Source organism: Xiphophorus maculatus, chromosome 6 (assembly GCF_002775205.1).
Source record: "Xiphophorus maculatus strain JP 163 A chromosome 6, X_maculatus-5.0-male, whole genome shotgun sequence".
NCBI classification, from domain to species: domain Eukaryota; kingdom Metazoa; phylum Chordata; class Actinopteri; order Cyprinodontiformes; family Poeciliidae; genus Xiphophorus; species Xiphophorus maculatus.
Genome location: NC_036448.1, coordinates 28115757 through 28134524, shown reverse-complemented (window position 1 = coordinate 28134524; position 18768 = coordinate 28115757). Strand labels below are relative to the sequence as shown.

The window sequence follows — 18768 nt, the reverse complement described above, 5'->3', positions numbered from 1 at the left end:
GGGCCGTTGTTGGCTGAAATGATCTTTAATTCTGTATTTCTCATCTTTTCTTTCTTCCTTCTATTTTGTCGCCTTTCGGCTCATCTCTAAATGTTTCTGAAAGAGTTAAAAGATAAAAATATTTTCATTAAATCTGGTTTTATTGTGTGTGAACGTATGAAATCAGTTTTTACTTGATGGCAGTAATTATCGCTCTATTTATGAATGAAATCAGGGATTCATTTAAAAACGCAGGAGGATCTTACTGCACTAAAACGACTCAGTTTGTTTGCTATAATTAGATTCAATTAATATTAAATGACTTGCTATTACTATTGTCATTATTAATAATAACATAAAGGAAAATCACTGAACATTGTCAACATTAAACAGTTGGAGGTCAAAACTGACATTAATGTAAATATTTTAAAAGTCAGTGAAACTAATTACACCAGGATCTCATTCTGAAAACCTCTGTCTTCAGTTAGTTATAGTTTATTGGGTTTTAAACGCTTTCATAATTCTAATTTTGAATTTTACTAGTAAAACTTTTAATTCCTTCAGTTTTCTACAACCAGAAACATTTCAAACTCCTCCAACAATCACAGAAACTAAAAACCTATAAAAAAAAATCCAAATGTTGCAACTGGAGCTGAAATTCAAACTGAGTTGAGACGAATTATATTTCCTTATTAAATCACTTTGAATTTAATGTGATTTATTGAAATCATTTGGTGTTAATAAATCCTCAGCCGCTTCCTTCAACCATTTTAAATGTCAAACTTTAACATCCGCTTCCACCATCATGTTTGCAGATTTCTGCAGGTTTAAACATCAGGTTTGTGTTTAATATTCAGATGTTTTGATATTTCTGGTCTTTTAATATTTCTAATATTCCTAATATCTCTCACGTTTCTCCCTCCTCGTGTTTTTACGTCTGTTTTTTTCCGCCTGAGTGTTTCCAACTATTGTCCTCGTTCTTCAGCTGAACCTGCTTTAAATATTCACAACATTATGTAAGATTACGCAGGAACAGAGGGAGCGAGGAGGATCATGGGAAGTGGAGAATATTTCGCTTCACCGGCTCCATGAAGAGGCTGGAGATAAAAACCCTGAATGCTCATTTCTGTAGCGCGGTTTGTTTTCTGCTTTCCCAGCGGACTGCGACGAACGCTGAGCTGCAGGAAGTTCACTGTAAAAATCATTTTTCACACTGTCATAAAATAATGCATGATGCTAAAGTCTGGCTCATAAAATCAGTGGGACGAAGACGACATTCGGATAATTTTCTGGAGAGAAAGACGCGTCACAGTGAAAGATAATGAGAGGAAACGTCGTAAACAGACGACCTTATTCAGCTCCACTGTTTTAATTTGACACATAAAACTCAGTTTTTATCAGTTTATAAGTACATTTGATTTATTTTTCCTACTTTTTTCCTTTACGATGCACCAGATATTAATTTGTTGATTATAAACATTTGTTCATGTCTTTGCACTAAATTATTTCATGTAACTCGTCTAAATAAATCCTGTTTTATTGCTGGTTTTTAAGTGCAGCTGTGAGGAACTGATGGTCGGCCATCTTGGATCTCTTTATGTTCTTTGGAATGAATCTGTTCGTTTCCATGGCGACTGCCCTCAGGCGATCGTTCGGTGTAACATGGCGATGATCCAACATGAAAACAAATCTCGTTTCAAACAATAAAATGTCGGAGAGAAAAAATAAAATAATTAAGAAATAAACAAAAATAATAATTTCATATCCAACTCGAGAAGGAAAATGAATCTTATCTCATCCACATTTTTCCCATATTAAACATATTTACATGTTTAATTTTTACTCATAATTTCTACTCTTTCTAAATTATATCTGTTCTGTTCATTTATTATTATTATTATTCAGTTAAGCCATTTTATGATTCACGTCTTTCTGCCTGCAAGAGATTTTAAATTATGACGACATGAACAGATTTTTTTTGGTTTATTTTTCATTTAAACTTTCTGAAGGTGAACCTGATCCTGTTTATCTTAGATCAAGAGTTTATGTATAATTTATTGATTCAATTACCAAAAACCTTTAAAGGAAACCAAATGTTTGTTCATCTGGAGTTTCATCTGCTGAAATATTTCATCTGAAAATGACTGAAAATAAACTCGGATGTGTCAGAAGTTTAAGAAAGGAAAACCAAAAACTTTGAGCCGTTTCAAAGTTACTGTTCAAATTACAAAAAAATGTTTCCTGGATTTTATGAAATATAAATAATTTTGATAATTCAAAATAAACTAAAACAGGAAATTTTTTGTCAGATTTAACTTCAAATGGTGAGAAAAAAATCTTTTGTGTCTTTTTATTCAGTGTGTGTAAACATCTGGTTGCAACTGTATGAATCTAAAACTGTTAAAAATGAGTTCAGCACCAGAATAAGACAGGAAGTGGGAGAGCACCGTTGGTAGAAAGTATCTTCTGGTTTCTGAGGTGTGATGCTCCGTCCTGGAACGTCTCTGATGGCGCTCAGGGTCTGGAGACGAAAGGCAGACAAAGATCCAGAAATGAGAGATGCTTGACTCCGCTCCTGACCCGCCGCCCGGCCTGCATGCTGCTGATAAGCTGCCGCGTTTCTCTGCTTTCATGCTTCAAATCGTATCAGAAGCACATCCTGGTGTGTGATCGGGGGTTTTAATCGCTGCAGAAAGCTAAATTCAGATAATCACTTTGGCATTCTGCGTCTCTTTCCAGTGGATGTGACAGAAATGAGTCCTGTGTAATTGCAGCTTGTCTGCCTCTTTTATCTGAAACGTTCATTCGCGTCGATCGACGGAGTGAAATTTGTAACAACATTCAGCAGAGACAAAAGCTTTCCTTTCTCCATTGTGCTCCACTGTAAGCCAGCTTTATTCTGACAGTTATCAGGCAGACGTGTGTGTGTGTGTGTGTGTGTGGGGGCGTGTGTGTGTGGAGACGTGTTTCACTGCCGGCTGCAACCAGAACCCGTCCAGAATCGCTCAGTAGAAGATCTTTTTCTGCGTCTGATTTTAATTAATAAAACTGGAACCAAACTTCATCATCCACCAGCTGAACTAACGGATCTCTAAAAGCTCCACATGTTGAGACACGGAAACATAAACACGTGTGAAAAAGAGTTGTATGGAAGCCCATTACTGCCAGGAAGGGAAAAATAAAAGCTGAAACCAGAAGTCATAATTTTGAGTTTAAAAGGAGCAAATATGAGATTCAAAGTCATAATTACCAGATTGAAAGTCAATTATAATATACAAATTCAAATGATAAACTAGTTAGAATGTCAACTTTATTAATCATAGTCATGAGATACAAAGTCACATTTATGAGAAAAAGTTGAATTATGAGATCTGGTCATGATTTTGAGATAATGGAGGAAGCCTTCATACAGCATGACTTCCTTTCTCAGAGTCGTAATTATGACATCAAAAATCTTCATTATGACTGTAAAGCTCATAATTATGAATTCCTGTTGAGATTTTGTTTTGCCTTGATGGTGAAAATGAGCTTCCACATGTTTGCTCTTTTCTGATTTCCTTTTTTAAAACTTGTTTTTCACATTTTTTCAACCCTGAAATGAGAGAAACATGCATTAATCAGGAAATCAGGAAGAAAACATTTTTTGTAAGTATCTAAAGTTCTGCTCTGTTTTTACTCGGTCGGTAGGAGAACTGGATGGTTCTCATCCAGTTCCTGTTTCTGTGTTTGCTTCCTCTCTTATCTGACCGTGTTCTGCCTCGGGTTCAAAATGTGGGATCGGTTTAATGATTGATAAACGGCGTTTGGGCTGAAATAAATCAGACGTGTGAGATGAGGGTCATGATTAACAGCAGCAGGGAGGCTGAGCAGATAAAGCCATCAGTCATCGATGTTTGGCGAAACTTCAGACTTTTCCTCATTCCTCAGTATTTTTCTTTCTTTCATAGCCGGTAAAATTATAACCCGGCCGAGGCGGCGGGAACATTCAGAGACAATCTAATAATATTTTATCTGAATGATCCGAGTCAACTGAACAAAACGAGTCAGAGCGCACAGAGCCGATACCATCAGGAAGGAAAAACTGGTTTTGTTTCTCTTAAAAGAAGCAAAACATTATCGAATGTTAATAATTCACTGATTTTTCATGCATATTTTGACTTGTTATATCCACAAACCAACACAAACCTGGTGCATAACTGTGAGGTGAAAAAATGACAAATTTTAAAAATATCAAAATCTGAAAAGTGTGGTTTGCTTTTGTGTTTATTGCCTATTTAAGTGCATTCAGTTGGTTTCAGAAGTCACATAAACAGAACCGTCTCCACCTGATTGTAATTTTATCTCATTGTAATTAACAATAAAAAGGAAGTGAGTTCTGTCATAAATTATGATTAGAAACATACGGTGCTGTAAAAAAGTATTTACTCCCTTTCACGTTTCTAATGGTTCTTCTTTTTTCCATCATCTTTCAAAAAGAGAAGAAAAATATTCCCTCCAGTAACTTCAGTCAGACAGAAAATATTCCAGATCCATCCATCTTATAATCAGTTCCAATCATAAAACATTTTCTTTTTTCTCTAAGGAACGTGGCTTTGCAGCAATCCCTCCTCCATGATGAGGGTGAACCAACAGCAGGCAGCCGATTTATTGGTGACTCAATGAATCACCAGGAACCTTAAAGTTGTTACATTGTTGAGTAAAATCAAGCAGGCTGAAGAAAAACCAGAATATAAATTCATGAGGTTTGGGACCCGTCATGTCGGCCATCTTTGATCCGTTCCTCTGGCATTTCTCCAAGTTCTGTTCTGGTTCATGTCAGTTTGTGCATCAGAACAGGAAACCCACACCGGCTGGTTTCCATGGATCATAAAGTTACACAAACTGAAATTACAAACATAAATTCATTTAATACTAATGTTTTCAGATTAAATGTTTTTGTGTTAGGATTTTTGGCTGCATCAAAATGGAAACACTTCAAATCACTACAGCCGAACGTTACTACTGGCGGAAACGACGAAGAAGACGACAGGAAGTGGTAGGATGACGACGGCGCTGCAGGTTTTTATTACTTCCTGTGTGAACAAACTTATACGTGTGAGATTTTAATTATTTTTCTTACTTAATGGAAACATGGCAATTATGAATTTGTGTTTTTTCAACGTTAGCAAAATCTCAGTGGTCTCATCAAACTTTTGCTGAGTTTTAATTTGTGCCAGAGAAAAATGTAGGATTTATTCTCTGAGTCTTTAAAGCTCAGCGTTTCCCCTGTGTTTATAAAGCTTCAGTGGTTTGTGAGCATCCAGACAGTTAAGATGTTGTTTGGCAGAAAATGAACGTAAAGAAAGATCCGACTGACTGACTGACACGGAGAGGGAGCAGCTTGGTGTGAGCGGGATTTGATCCAGCCCAGAAACTCTCTACTGGTTTCCAGTTCAACTCTTTAACCGTTTGGAAAATTCAGTTAATATCCATCAACTTTTTTGCGCTGGCAGTTGCGTCGTTGCTGCAGTGAGCGGGTTTTAAACTTTCAGGCTTTGCTCATTGGCTTGAAGACCAAACACATTAACGACTCAACCCTGGAATTTTGTGTTTATTTTCCAAAGAACAGAAAGTAATTCACCTTTATGTCCAAAGCAAATGTTATTTTGCAGGCTGGGACTGCATCATGTCACATGTGGGATTCCTCAGGGTTCTGCCCTCGGGTCACTTTTACTTGGCATCTACATGTTGTTCCTACTCCAGACTGTAAAGCATTAAAGCATCATTAGGTCTGGTGACACCTTTGCTGATGTCATGCATCTTTTATTTCTGTGCCACCAAACGAATACAGAAACTGCACTGGGTGAAACTTTATGTAACATTTAAACGTTCTTTGTTCGGCTTTTCTTGTTTTCTGTAAAAGACCTCGGTGCTTTATTAGCACATTGTCTTCACATGTAGAATTAATTAATTGTATATTAATAGTCATCACAGCAAATTCCCAGGTAGTTCTTCTTCTGGTTCCCTATAGAAAAAAATCACTTGCACAAGATCTTTAAGTCAATTTCTGACATTTTATTACTGTTGCACCATTTATACAAGTACATATAATTTTAACGCATCAATTTCCATATCATTTTTTTTGTCTGTTTGCTTGAATGAACATGTAGAAATAGCTGCGGTGAGACATGGAATGAGAATATCGATCGCAGTTGGCATGGATGCAGACTGAGAAATTATCAATACTTATTTTTTTTTTGTTTTGTTTTTTTTTTCCACTTGACCAAAAAGACAGGACTACAGGTTCACCCAACCACAGACATGCAATTTACCGAGTCAAGAGAGGAAGAAAAGAAACATAATCAAGTGACACACAACCGTCCTCGGATGTTTGTTTCTGCTACGGTTCAACGAGTGCTGGAAGGAAGACGCCGTGTGTCGGTGGATGGAGACGGACGGTGAGGTGACGACACTTAAACCTGCATTTATGCACAGGAGGGAACAGGAAGGCCTGGCGGTCGGAGTTTAGGTTGCTGGTATTCTCGGTATTTTACTCTCCAACAATGCAAAGACATCAGTTTTACTAGAGCCTGGGTGGAACTGGTGGACAACCGGGTCACAAGCAGAATCTGAACCCATTACGTCGCAAAGATGGGAGAATAACTACTTCATAAACTATTTTACTTTTTTTTAATTCAACATTAATCAAAGTTACAACATGGATTCCTGCTTGCCACTGAACTTTCTAGTTTCCAGTGTCCTCCAGAGCTACACAGATGGGATGCTAACAAACATGCTAACAAAAAGGATTAATCAAATCAGTTTCTTTTCCCAAACAAAGTACCTCTGGTGGAAACAGCTCCGGGTTTTATCCATTTTTAGGTCTGGTGACGTCGGAGTAGCAACAATTTCAGATTTTAACACGTATTTGGCACTTTAATTCATAACACTCATTCAGAAATAACGATGTCTTCAAGTCTAAGTTTAAAGAAGTCTTACTTATATTTTGTAAATTGTGAGCAGTGTGTTACTATAAACGACATGAAATCATTTCCAAGAACTAGCATGTGTGAACCTCAAGGCTGAGTTCTTGGCCCCCTGACGTTTCATTTAAATATGAATGATTTTTCATGTTTGCTGATTTCCAGATGTCTGCTGGTGTTGCTGCTTTATATACAGCTGCATAAATCCAACACAGATGTTTCTGTGTTTGGAGTTTGTTACAGGATGGATTGAAAAGTCAGAACTTCTGTTGAAAACAGAAAATGTTTCTTGAAGAGTGAAATATTTGACTTGATTTAATTGTAAAGACTAATTGGTAACAATCAAGTCTCAGAGGCAGGATATCTTGGGTGTCAAATTTGACAAACATATCAGGATATTAAGCCAAAGCGAAGTTAACCTGGAACTTTCTACCATTTTATGTTGTTTCTTTTCTAAATACCAGAATGTTGAGGTGAAGAAAACTGCATCAACGCTCAGACGTACGTTTTGTGGCCTGATAAAATGGTTTCATCTCTGTTGAGGAATATTTAAAGAGGTTAAATACTGGAGTATTTAATGTAAAACCTAACGGTGAAGAACTGTCACAGTTTTACAGGAGAGGATTTCGTTTCCTGTCTTAGATCAGGGAGGAAAAGCTTCGCAGGATGTTTGAGTGCCAGTTTAGTCTGCCGTCTTTAGAAAGACACAACTCAACATGTCCTTTCCAGAGCGTCATCCTGGCTCAGTAAACATCACCGTTTTAGCCTTATAAGGACGTTCAGACAATCTCACAGATTGTTTCGCCTGTTTGCTGGATATGTCACTTTCTATTGGATTAAAAGACCAGAGAATTGCTTTAAGCTTCGTAGGAACATTTTAAAGGTATTCTTGGCACGGCTTTGCAAATTTTTAAAGTATTACAAATGCTAAAAAACCACTTAGTTTTCTTACAATATAGCTAAGGGTTTCAGTACAAAATGTAGAAGTTTATGTGAAAAAATCCTACAATTATTTGCAAAGCCAGCGAGTTTCAACCTTTCAAATTCCCCAGAAAGCTTCAGCATCCTCAGTCAAAACAGTTACAGCTCCACCGCCGGGACAACGGGGCTTTCTGGGTCAAAAGACTGGACAGATGTAATGCAGATCCAGCTGGTGAAATGACTTTTGACCTCTCACCCTGCAGCGAGGCTGCAGGTGAGAGCATGAATGCAGGCCTTCTGAACGGGAGTCTGGAGGTTATGAGTGGATGAAGGATGAAGGTGACGTTGCAAAGGCTCACGGCCGACAGACTCGTATCAAAGTTCAAATACTACAGCAGAAAAAATAGATTAAAACATAACAATAATAATAGCAATAATCATACGCATTGGTGGGAAACGTCTCCAGTCCTCCTTATTCAACAAATCATCATTATCATCATTACAATTATTATTATTATTGTTATCATAATAATATGGGCGGGCTAGTAATTTCATTTTTAAATCTTTGTCATCGTTGTTAGGTCAGAAGCTGTCCATTAATCTTGAACTGCTACGGTTTGATCCTTGCTCGGCGCCTCCTTGGCCGCAGCGTCGGCGGCTGGTGTTGAACTAGGTGCAGCGGCGCCATCTTTGGTCGCCGCGGGAGCCGCTGCCTCTGTGGGCTTAGGGTCAGGCGAGGTCGCCGGGGCCGCCTCGGCTTTGGCCGCCGGCGCAGCGGGGGCCTCAGTCTTTTTGGCGTCGGCCTCCCCTTTGCTCTCGGCTGCAGCTCCGGGCGCCGCGGCCTTCGCCTCCGGCTCCTCTTTGGCCGCGGCCGGTTTGTCGTCAGCCTTGGCAGCGTCGGCGCTTTTCGGTGCCTCTGCTTTGGGCTCGGCGTTGGCGGCAGGTTTTTCCGACTCCTTGGCGGCGGGAGCGGCGTTCTTCTCCTCGTCCTTCGGCGCTGCGGCGTCCGCCGCCGGCGTCTCCTTGGCCGCCGTGTCGTTCGCTACCTCCTTAGCATCGCCGGCCGCAGGGGCCTCGTCCTTCTTGTCCTTCGGCGCTTCGCTCTCCTCGGCCGAGGCGCCCTCCGCCTGGGCGTCTTTGTCTTTGGACTTGTCGTCGTTTACATTGTATCCCTTCTTCTTTTTGCTGAGCTTGCCTCCCATTTTAACTCTCTGGCCTCTAAAACAGAAGGAGAAAAAAAGTAAACTTAGTATTCTAATGTAAATGGTTGTTATCCAGGCCTTTACTAAATATTTACAACCATTTATCTTTTTAGTGGAAAGAAACGTGATTTTTTCTGCAGCTCTTTTTTGTCCACCAGTTTTCTGCATCTGCAGATTGAACGTTCATTCTTGTTTGCTAAATATCTCAAGCAATGCAATGCAATAAGCATATCGTTTAACTCAAGATGAGAACAAGATGTAATTTGATTTGTGTAAATAGAATCTAGAATATGCTATAAAATATAAAACCAAAATACTGCAGAGCCCCTGGAACCACAACAACCTAAAATCTCACAAGTTTTGCTTCAAAATCTCTAAAAGTCAAACATTTTACACACTGCAGTTTTACATAAATGCTTAAAGCATACACACACATTTATGTGTTAAACAAATCACACTCATATAAATAACATTATTCTGTTTGCATGTTCACTGACAAACTACTGTTTGTTCATTGTATGAATGTATAATATTTGTCACTACTTTTGGTTTTTTGTAACAGATATTTTGTGCTGCTTTAAGTTTTTGGTCTGTGCTACAAAGCTAGTAGCCTCAGTAGCGCCAGTGCTACAAGCTAACAGCATAAACGTTCAACAATAAACGAGCATCCATCAACGTTTTTATGCACATTTTGAAGGTTTGCATTAGAAAAGGTTGATGGAAACAGAAACATTTAAAATGACTCCCTCCGTTTTTTCAAAAACGTTTTTTGCTTGTTCTCGTCAGTTTTTGGTTTTTCTGAAAGAGTCGATGCGGAGATGGAAACACTTTCGCTGAAAGAGCTCTGACGTAACGAACTCTGTGCCGTACCAGAGGCACGAAGCCTCCAGCTCGGTTGGGAGAACCCTCCGTTTTTCTCCATGCTGGTTTTATTTACCTCTACTTCCTGTTTATCACAGCAATGCGAAGCGTCAACATCTGATAAATCAGGTTTGCGTTGCCTGGTTGATTCGCTCCATTAGATGGAAACTTTTTCTTTGTGGCGTTTTAAAGTCGGCTCATAATTCTGATGACATTTGGATGGAAGCCGAGCTGGAAAACCGAAACCTGCTGGAGGAAGTTCTGGACTTCAAGCTGCGTCTGGTGGAAACGTTTCACCACTTGGTTCTTTTGCAACCCAGTTTTACTTGAGCAGAAGATAAAAAAAAGCTGCAAATATTCATACAAACACTGGAAACATCGGATATGTGAGAGCAACGCGTCAACAGGCAACATGTTGCTTGTTTCACTCACTGCTCTGCTCTAATTAAACTCGTCTCGGACCGATCCTTCATGTAAGTGTGTCTGTTTTCCATCAGCTCCTGGAAACATGAGGAGTAAAACGACGTCACATGAGGACAGAAAGCCTGACCTCAGATCAGCGGAGAGACGCGGATCCGTTTCATCTCTGGTCACCAGGAACCAGGTCTGCTTATCCTCCGTTAAACAGAGCAGCACCATGAACTCAATGAACCTCATACAGATCCTTTAGTGCAACAATGCATTCCAAGCATACCAAGACGAAAACCACACACACACCATCACACACACACCATCACACACACATTCAAATCAAATCAACAGAAAAATATGCAGTTGGGAAACATCACAGAAATCTACAATTTCCTGTGCAAACTAAATGACAAAAGAACAACCAACAGGATTCTCACTCTGTTATGTTTTTCCATGATGATTAGATCTCTCTCACACACACACACACACACCTCATGATTAGATCTCACACACACGTTTCTGGCTCCTCAATCAGCTGAAGGTAGGTTTCACCATCTGCCTGCTTCACAGGGGAGGAAACTTCAACATGCAGCAAATCAGGCAGAACCAGAGCAAACGGCTCAATGTGTGTCGGTTTGAACCGATGGAGGGAAATCTGGAAGTAAAGCCTCTGAATCTCCTTCAGGTTCACATCTGGATGTTTAACTCCTGCATTCAGAGCAGAAAACAGAAACCGAGAAGCTAAAACTGGAGGCTGAACTTCAACGGTAGTTTTACAGTTTATTTTAAACTCATTAAGTGGTGAAAACTAAAAGTGACCCGTTTGGTATTCCAGATGTACATGAGAGAAATTATGCCTCTGAAAAAATAAAGAATTCTGACTTTTTTCTCAAAATTATGACATTAATCTCTGAATTTCTAACTTTCGCCTCAAAATGTTAACTTTTTTCCTCAAAATTCAGAGAGAAAAACTGATTTTTTTTTCTTCTTCCTATTATAACTGTTTTACTGCTCTTTAGTGGCCCTGATCCTCTTCCGTACAGATGTTGTGTGTAAAATGAATCGTCTTCCCAGGCTGTGAAACGTCGCCTGCTGCTGCTGGTCTCTGACTCCCTGAATGGACCGGCGCCAGCGGTGAATCCGCTCAAAATGCTAATGGCCGCAGACTGGATCAGTCCACCATTCACGCTAAACTCCTGTGACAGTCCAGCGGCTGGTGTCTGCCAGGAACGCCGCTCCTGCCTCGGCTTTCTCCGGCCCACAATGGAGCGCTTCACTTCGTTTGACGCCGCTGGACAATGAGTCCCAATCAGCCGGGAGACAATGGCGGCTCAGCCGGCGGCCCGCCGTCTCTCTGCTGGCCGTGTGGTTTTACTGCCCTGCAGTGTGTAACGGGCTCCGGCGGCGCGGAGACAACCTGGAGAAAATACAGCAAGTCCAACAAAAGACCAACTGAAACCTGCAGGACAGTAAATATGATCCTGTGACGTCATTTTAAACATCAGCAAAGAAGAAAAGCAAGAGGGTTTTTGTGTCCCTTATATGAAAGTAGGCTGACAGGAAAAGGGGGGAAGACATGCGGCAAATGTCGCCGGGTCCGGGAATCGAACCCGCGACGAGGACTCAAGGCCTCCAAACGTGGGTCGCTCTATCCCCTACACCGCCACAGCGCCGTTTCTATGTTTATAATCATATTTGACTGTTCTGCTTTACCTCAATAAATACAAAAAGCAGTTTTCAAATAATTTATTAAAGTTCAGGTATTTTGAACTATTAATTCCTCTGTTGTTGAATTTAATCATGTTTTTGCTTCAGTCTGACGACATGAAGTAGGCTGAAGACAAACGTGTTTTCCGTTGCAGATTTCTGCAGCATATTATTAATATTATTGTTAATCTTGTTTTTTTATATATTGTTAAAACTTTAAGAACGTTTTAGTGTGGACCTTCATACGTGACGCTGCTGTTATGCCTGAATTTCCTCTTGGCGTGAAAATAAAATCTGTTTTGTTTTTATTCTGTAAATATAAAACATATAATATAATATGGAGAAAACCTGAGACCATAATTCATGTTTTAGCTTTTTGTTCTCCAACAAACATCAACAGAACTGGTTGCACTGGAATTTCATTCCTGGCTTCATAGCAATGGAAATACAAATGCACACCACACTTTTCAGATTTGAATCTCAGTTCTCCTACATTCGGTTATCCTCTGCTCTGTTTTAAGATCTTCAGTGGAGTTTGTTTGCAGCAGAGCTCTAGAAGGTGAACTCTGTTTTAAATTTGCAGACTTTACTAAACTCCAACATGATGCATCTCCTCGCGCCGCGCAGGAATGTTCGCTGACATGATTAAAACCTGCTGAGCTACTTTGTCCTGCTTTATTTCCGCCGTGTTCAGCAGTTAGCGCGCAGGCCCGGCCTCTTAAGGCTGCTGAGCTCACAAAGCGCATGATTGATCGCAGCAACATCGGCCCTCGCTGGAAAAGTATTTATGGAACATTATTAATCTCCAATCAGGGCCGAGTCCTGCGAGTCGGGAGGCAGCGCGGCGGCGTCCTGAGGAGCAGATGGCCCGCGTCTCCTCAGATTCTTCTCCAGCTTCTCACCGTCTCTGGCGAGTCATCTGTCACGCCTCCACAGCGGCTCGGCTGAAACTCTGCAGTCCTGCTCCACAACCAAACACTGGCAACCAGAACGCAGCCAACTGGAAAATCAGAGTGGGTAAAACCGGGCAACACTCAAAGTCCTGGGAGTTTTTGGGTGTTTACTGATGACTTTCATCCAGTAAATGAAGTGGATTTAACTTTTTGTTTTACATACTTACACTAGGTTCTTGATTTAAACAAGTTGAGGGTCTGTGGGGTTAAAGCCTTTTAAAAATGAACAGTTACAGTTTTTCTCAGTCGCTTTGGTGCATTTCTTGAATCAACAGTAAATATATTTCTCAAAATAATTCGTACAAACAGCAAAACACCGAGGAAATCCTCAAACATCCGAACATGTCGGTGCTTCAGAGTGAGACGTTCTGGTTTCATAAACGTCAAATTGACTCGTCATGTCAACAGACTAATCTGATGTTCTGTTGTAAACTGCAGAAAGTTTTGATTACAAGTATTGTAAATTATGATGATGGAGATCAATGGTAAGAGACTTTATGATGTTTATATTTATACTTTTACAGAAATGAAAAGACGAACTGCAGAGCAGAAAGAAAAAAACTCAAGTAGAACAGAAGACAATCTGAAGGAAATCTGTAAACGCAGTTCTGTAGGAATTATATGAGATTATAATTTTCATCTTCATGCTGAGAAAAATTCCTCAGTGTTAAGAAATGAAGAGAGGAACTCATCAGCTTCCTGTTGTGGGTCAAAGGTCGCATCCTGATGATGGAGAGACAGAAACTGGCATTATGTCCGTAGCTTTACGGATGTTTATGTTTGTTTTACTGAAAACTGAGAAAACTCACAACTTTCATTTTCTGTCAAAGTTTGAACAGAGAAACAAATAAAAAGCAGAAACAGGAAAAGTTTCAATCTAGTAGTTTTCAGAAAAACTGTTTAGGCAACAAGTTAGCATTTATTTCTTTAATTAGATTTTACAGAGTGGAGTTTTAGGAGTTAAAGATGGAGAACGGCCTTGGTTTTCCCTCCTGCCCCTCTCCTACCTTCCTGCCCCTCTCCTACCTTCCTGCCCCCCTCCTGCCCTCCTGCCCCTCCCCCAACCCCCCTCCTGCCCTCCTGCCCCAGCAGATGGAGGCTCCTGCAGGTCCTGGGCTCTGGATAACCTCAGCTCGCTGATTCTGCGTCGCTGCCATCCAACATGACACCTTAAAGGTCAGCGCTGTCAGCGAGCGGCTGCAGCGTTTTCACTCTGAAGCGTTGCCTGGGAAACGGACGTGACAGCAGGAGAAACCGGAGCAGCTGGACCTCTGACGGTCCACACACCTTTCACTGGACGCTGTACTTCTACACATGAAATACATTAAGTGGAAAACTCTTTCAGAGAAGCGTTTTGCATTCATTGCTTTCATCTCCAGAGAATCTGAATTTCTCTGCTCGTTTCTCATGCAGGTGAGACGTGGAGCAGTGAGGAAGCTGACATTTGGACCAGTAAACACCCAGCGCCCAGCAGTGTGAAGGCTGAAGTGACTCTGGTGGATTATAATGAGCTTATCTGGATCTTCAAAGAGCTTCTTAAAGGGATAACGCTGATAAACCGCAGAGGAAGAGCGGACCTCACAGAGAGAGGAGGCTAATCCAGCCAGCATGCTGCTCAGAGCTGTGACACAGATCGGATCCCTCTGTGAATCCAGCCTGGGGGGAACGCTGCACACGTTCTCCCTCCGTGTCACACTGACCTCCATTTTCAAACGCTTCAGCCTCGTCAGACACAACGAGCGAGCAGCTGCGACACACACTGCTGCTGCTGCATCAGCTCTCTGGTTCTGATTAAAGGCCTGCAGCTTTAAAACTTTTCTTACATATGTTTCAGGAAATACAGCTGAAATACATGAAGTACACTGTAAAAACAGGAACTGTTGCTTCAGATTGTCTGACAGTAAATTAAAGTTTCCTGTTTTATTTCTGTTTGTTAAATGGCTCCACAGTGGAGCAGCTGGTGGCAGCAAGAAGGATTTCTGTTGTAGTGGTCACTAGAGGAATAACTTTAACGAGATCATTTTGATTATTTAACTCCATACATTTTAAAGTGGTTCTTTTTTTTTTTAACAGAATCACTTTTTTCCCCCTGCAAAGATTCAACCCAGACCCTTTGCATTGAGTTTCTGGTACGACTGTAAATCTGATGCACAAGCTAACAGCTGCTAACAACAACAACAGACGACAAAGCTGCTTCTCTCTGAGCACCGGGATCATTTCTGCTTCTGAACAACCTGATTGGATGCTGGGAAAGACTGTTGTGTTTAAGTTGTGCTAAAAGTTAAAACTATTGAAACCTGAGGTAGCATCTCAGTGCTAACATGTAGCAGCTAACGCTAATGTTAGCATCCACATTTGTAAAGAAGCTGCATGAATGATCAGGACTTGAAATTGAGAAAGTTGCTTATTTTGCCTGGTTTCCATTTAAAATGTGATTAACAGTCATAATATTAAGATATACTCAAATGATTTTATTATTTTATTTTATTTTTTACCCTAACGCCCAGCTGTAGGACATGTAACAGTTTGGTTTTACGGCTCAGCGCTGTGGTTCAGCAGTTCAGATGAAGAACGGTGCGCTCCCTCCCTGTTTCTGAATGGAAGCAGCGCGCGGCGCCGTAACTTCCTCCAGCCGGCTGATTTAAGGCGAGTTAGTTTCACCGAACAGCAGCAGGCGAGTTCAGGATGGGCAGGAAAACTGGAGCAGAAAATCTGGCCCAACCTCACAAACACACACAAATAAAAACACTGGAGGAGAAACGAGAGGAAGCTGAGGGAACAAGGAAAAGCCTGAGACGCTCGAATTTAGAGATCTGACTGTCCAAGAACATCCAGAACAAGATTCACTGAAAGTGTTTTCTTTCTACATTCTCAGTCTGAACTGACAAAGCTGCAAGTGGAAGTTAAAACAGCGTAGTCAGCATAAACGGCACCATCTGTGGAAATTGGTTCTGGTCCCCAGTGTGGAAGCAGCAGGACCAGTGGCTACGTCTATTTTTGTCCAACAAACATTTCTCAGTCTGGAGAAGCTTCAGGAGGCTGACATCATCCATCAGGCCAGAGATTAAAACAAGGTAAACGCTGACGACTGGATTTATATTCTGTTAGGTTTATTTTTAAAAATCGATATTTAAAGCAGGTGAAGCAACCAGCAGCAACGAGGCAGAAAATCCTTCAGAGGGCAAGAAAGATGAAACTACATATTTCATTTTTGCAGTCAGACATGTTGTATCTGTAATTAGATGCAGCTTCTAAATTTAACACAAACGAATTAGAAGATTTTTATAACTACATGTGGAGGGTTGAAGGTTTGGACTGGAGAATGAATTTAAACTAGACTGAAGTCTTGACAACTTAAAATATCTCAAAACTGATTTTTCTCAACAGTTTTCTGTGTGTTGATGTCCAGACATTGTTTATGGTAGTAAACGGCAGTAAAGATGGCCGCCGCAGCGTTCCGTTTACGGCAGTAAAGATGGCCGCCGCAGCGTTCTGTTTACAGCAGCAAAGATGGCCGCTGTCGTCTCTGGATGGATTTTAAAGTTTCTCTGAGCCGACAGTGGGGTCAGCAGTTGGTCAGCAGTTGGTCAGCAGATGGTCAGCAGATCAGAACACGACAAAAGCAGCTAATCAAAGCAGAAATAACAGCAGCTGCCTTCAGTGACCGCAGCTTCTGACCCGGTTCTGTTTGGAGGTGGAGTCAGACGGGGTGTGATGCGTTCACTGACTGCTTTCATCACTTCATTGTTATCATCTTCAGCCATTGTTTAACTGTCTGGATTCTTCTGTTATGATGCACGGCTCACAGCAATGATGAAAATGTTGGATAAAATTTGAAATGACCGTTCAGACTGCAGATGATTCGAAAACTATCGGATTTAGTACGACTAGAGGAAGTAGAATAAATCAGATTTTTGGTGGGTTGAAATATGTCAAACTGTGGAACTCGTCTCCTCTGCATCTCCAGAAACCGACTGCAGGTTTATGAAGAAACTGTTTGGTGACGGAGACTACAGGGGACTGAGGATGAAGCTGGACAGAAAGACAGAAAGACATCTGGGGATCTTTGCTTGAGCTGTAGCTTTCATCATGTTGGGTAAGCAATGAAGGACAGATGGACGGATAGAATGGGTTCTGATTCGTTTTTAAGCCTGGTTGATTAAGAGGTCAACACATTCCTCTGAAAACTTATCGCCAAACCCGACTGAACCAATTTACAGAAACAAAGCTGCCAAAGTCCAGAGACAGACTTTCTGAAAACCTGGAAAACCTTCAACCAGGAACGTCTGGGAAAGGAAGTATAAGGAGCCAGAGAACGGAGGATGTCTGCTGAGTAAACCTGTGACTCCTGAACACCTTCGCATCTTTATTTTTAGCCAGAAGCAGGATCTGGTAATCCAAGAAGCAGTTTTCTAAAAATCTGGTGTCGTCTTACTGTCCGCCATGACCTTTAACCTTGGCCAGCTGGTGGAATCACTTATGAGTCAATAACTATTACCCAGGGGCTCCTGGAGAGCCGACTGCCTTACTTAAAACACACTGACCACACAGGCACAGCCATGTGTGTTTAAATGGGCGATAAACACACACATACATTAGTGGGCGTTTAGACGATCAATCCTCAAATTGATAGAGCTTGAGAAAAGTCCAGTGCTGGAAATGGGTATTGATTATCCTGCTGCAGAGAGCCGCTGTGTGTTCAGCTGCTGCTTATGAGTCAGAGGACGCACTCAGCAGAGATGAAAGCCAGCGAGGCGCTTTGAGGCGCTTTCCACCCAGACATTTAGCAGTGAATACAAAATCTGTCCAAGCGCTTTTTTGGCTGCACAGAAAACTGACAGCAGACAAAACAAAACAGGAAGGCGAAACAGATTATGTCCGTCTCTCTGGATCCTCTGGCATTTTGTTCTGCAGAATCCCGTCTCTTTCAGGCAGTCACACGACCTCCATGACTGCAAAACCAGAAGAAATGATTTATTTTAGTCTGAAATTATGTATTATTTTTGGAAACAATGTTTCTTGTACCAACAGTAATCAACGTATTTACACCTGCTGGGGCTAACGAATACATCCTGGCTGTTTATGTCACACTTAAAGATGGTATAAAATCTTTCTGAACTTGGTCGGTCTTTGCAGAGTCGTGGCAGCGCCTCCTGAGGTCTGCAAAGATGGTTTAGCTGTGATGAAATGTGATCATGGCACATGGAAATGTCTGCAGTGAGACTGTAATGTTTTAGCACTGGGTGACAATGGACATTTGTTGGAGTAATGGCTAAATAAACCCAAGAGAGAGCGGGTTCACACTGAGCTGGTTTTCAGAGAAACCGTAAAATTTTTGCTCGTTTACACGACGCCAGTGACCAGAGTCTCTCACCGCCGCTTTCTGAAACCAGGATTCAGAGAGAAACTTTTCTGTAACACCACCGCCGGAGGTGTGGAGGAGTCTGCAGGAGTGAAAACACGCAGTCGCAGGTTGCATGGTGGTGGGGTTAGCTTTACGCACGGGGAGATAACAGGGAGATTGTTCTGTGTGTGATACTGAACCTTTTCAGTCTAATAAATCTTCTGATATGGAAAATATAAATGTTATATCATGTTTTACTTGGTTCATTGGGTCAAAACGCATGCTCACTACAATGACATGCTGAAACCACAGCGCCATATAGTGGCCTGGCATAACAATTACAGCAGATTCAAGGTTTCTCCTCTAAAGGTGGAACTTTTCCCCCCAAAATATCAGTAGTTCTCAAGTAAACAAAGCCTAAAAATGGC

At 41.1% G+C, this 18768-nt stretch overlaps 1 protein-coding gene across 1 annotated transcript in view; it reads right to left on the bottom strand.

Moving 5' to 3' along the window:
• Positions 1-6012: 6012 nt before the first annotated feature.
• Positions 6013-18768, bottom strand: part of basp1 (brain abundant membrane attached signal protein 1) — a 46498-nt gene continuing 33742 nt past the window's right edge. Inside the window, exon 2 of the mRNA XM_023335390.1 lies at positions 6013-9080. Coding sequence (XP_023191158.1) covers positions 8459-9080 — 622 coding nt within the window. The 3' untranslated portion in view covers positions 6013-8458. The remainder of the gene's footprint in view (positions 9081-18768) is intronic.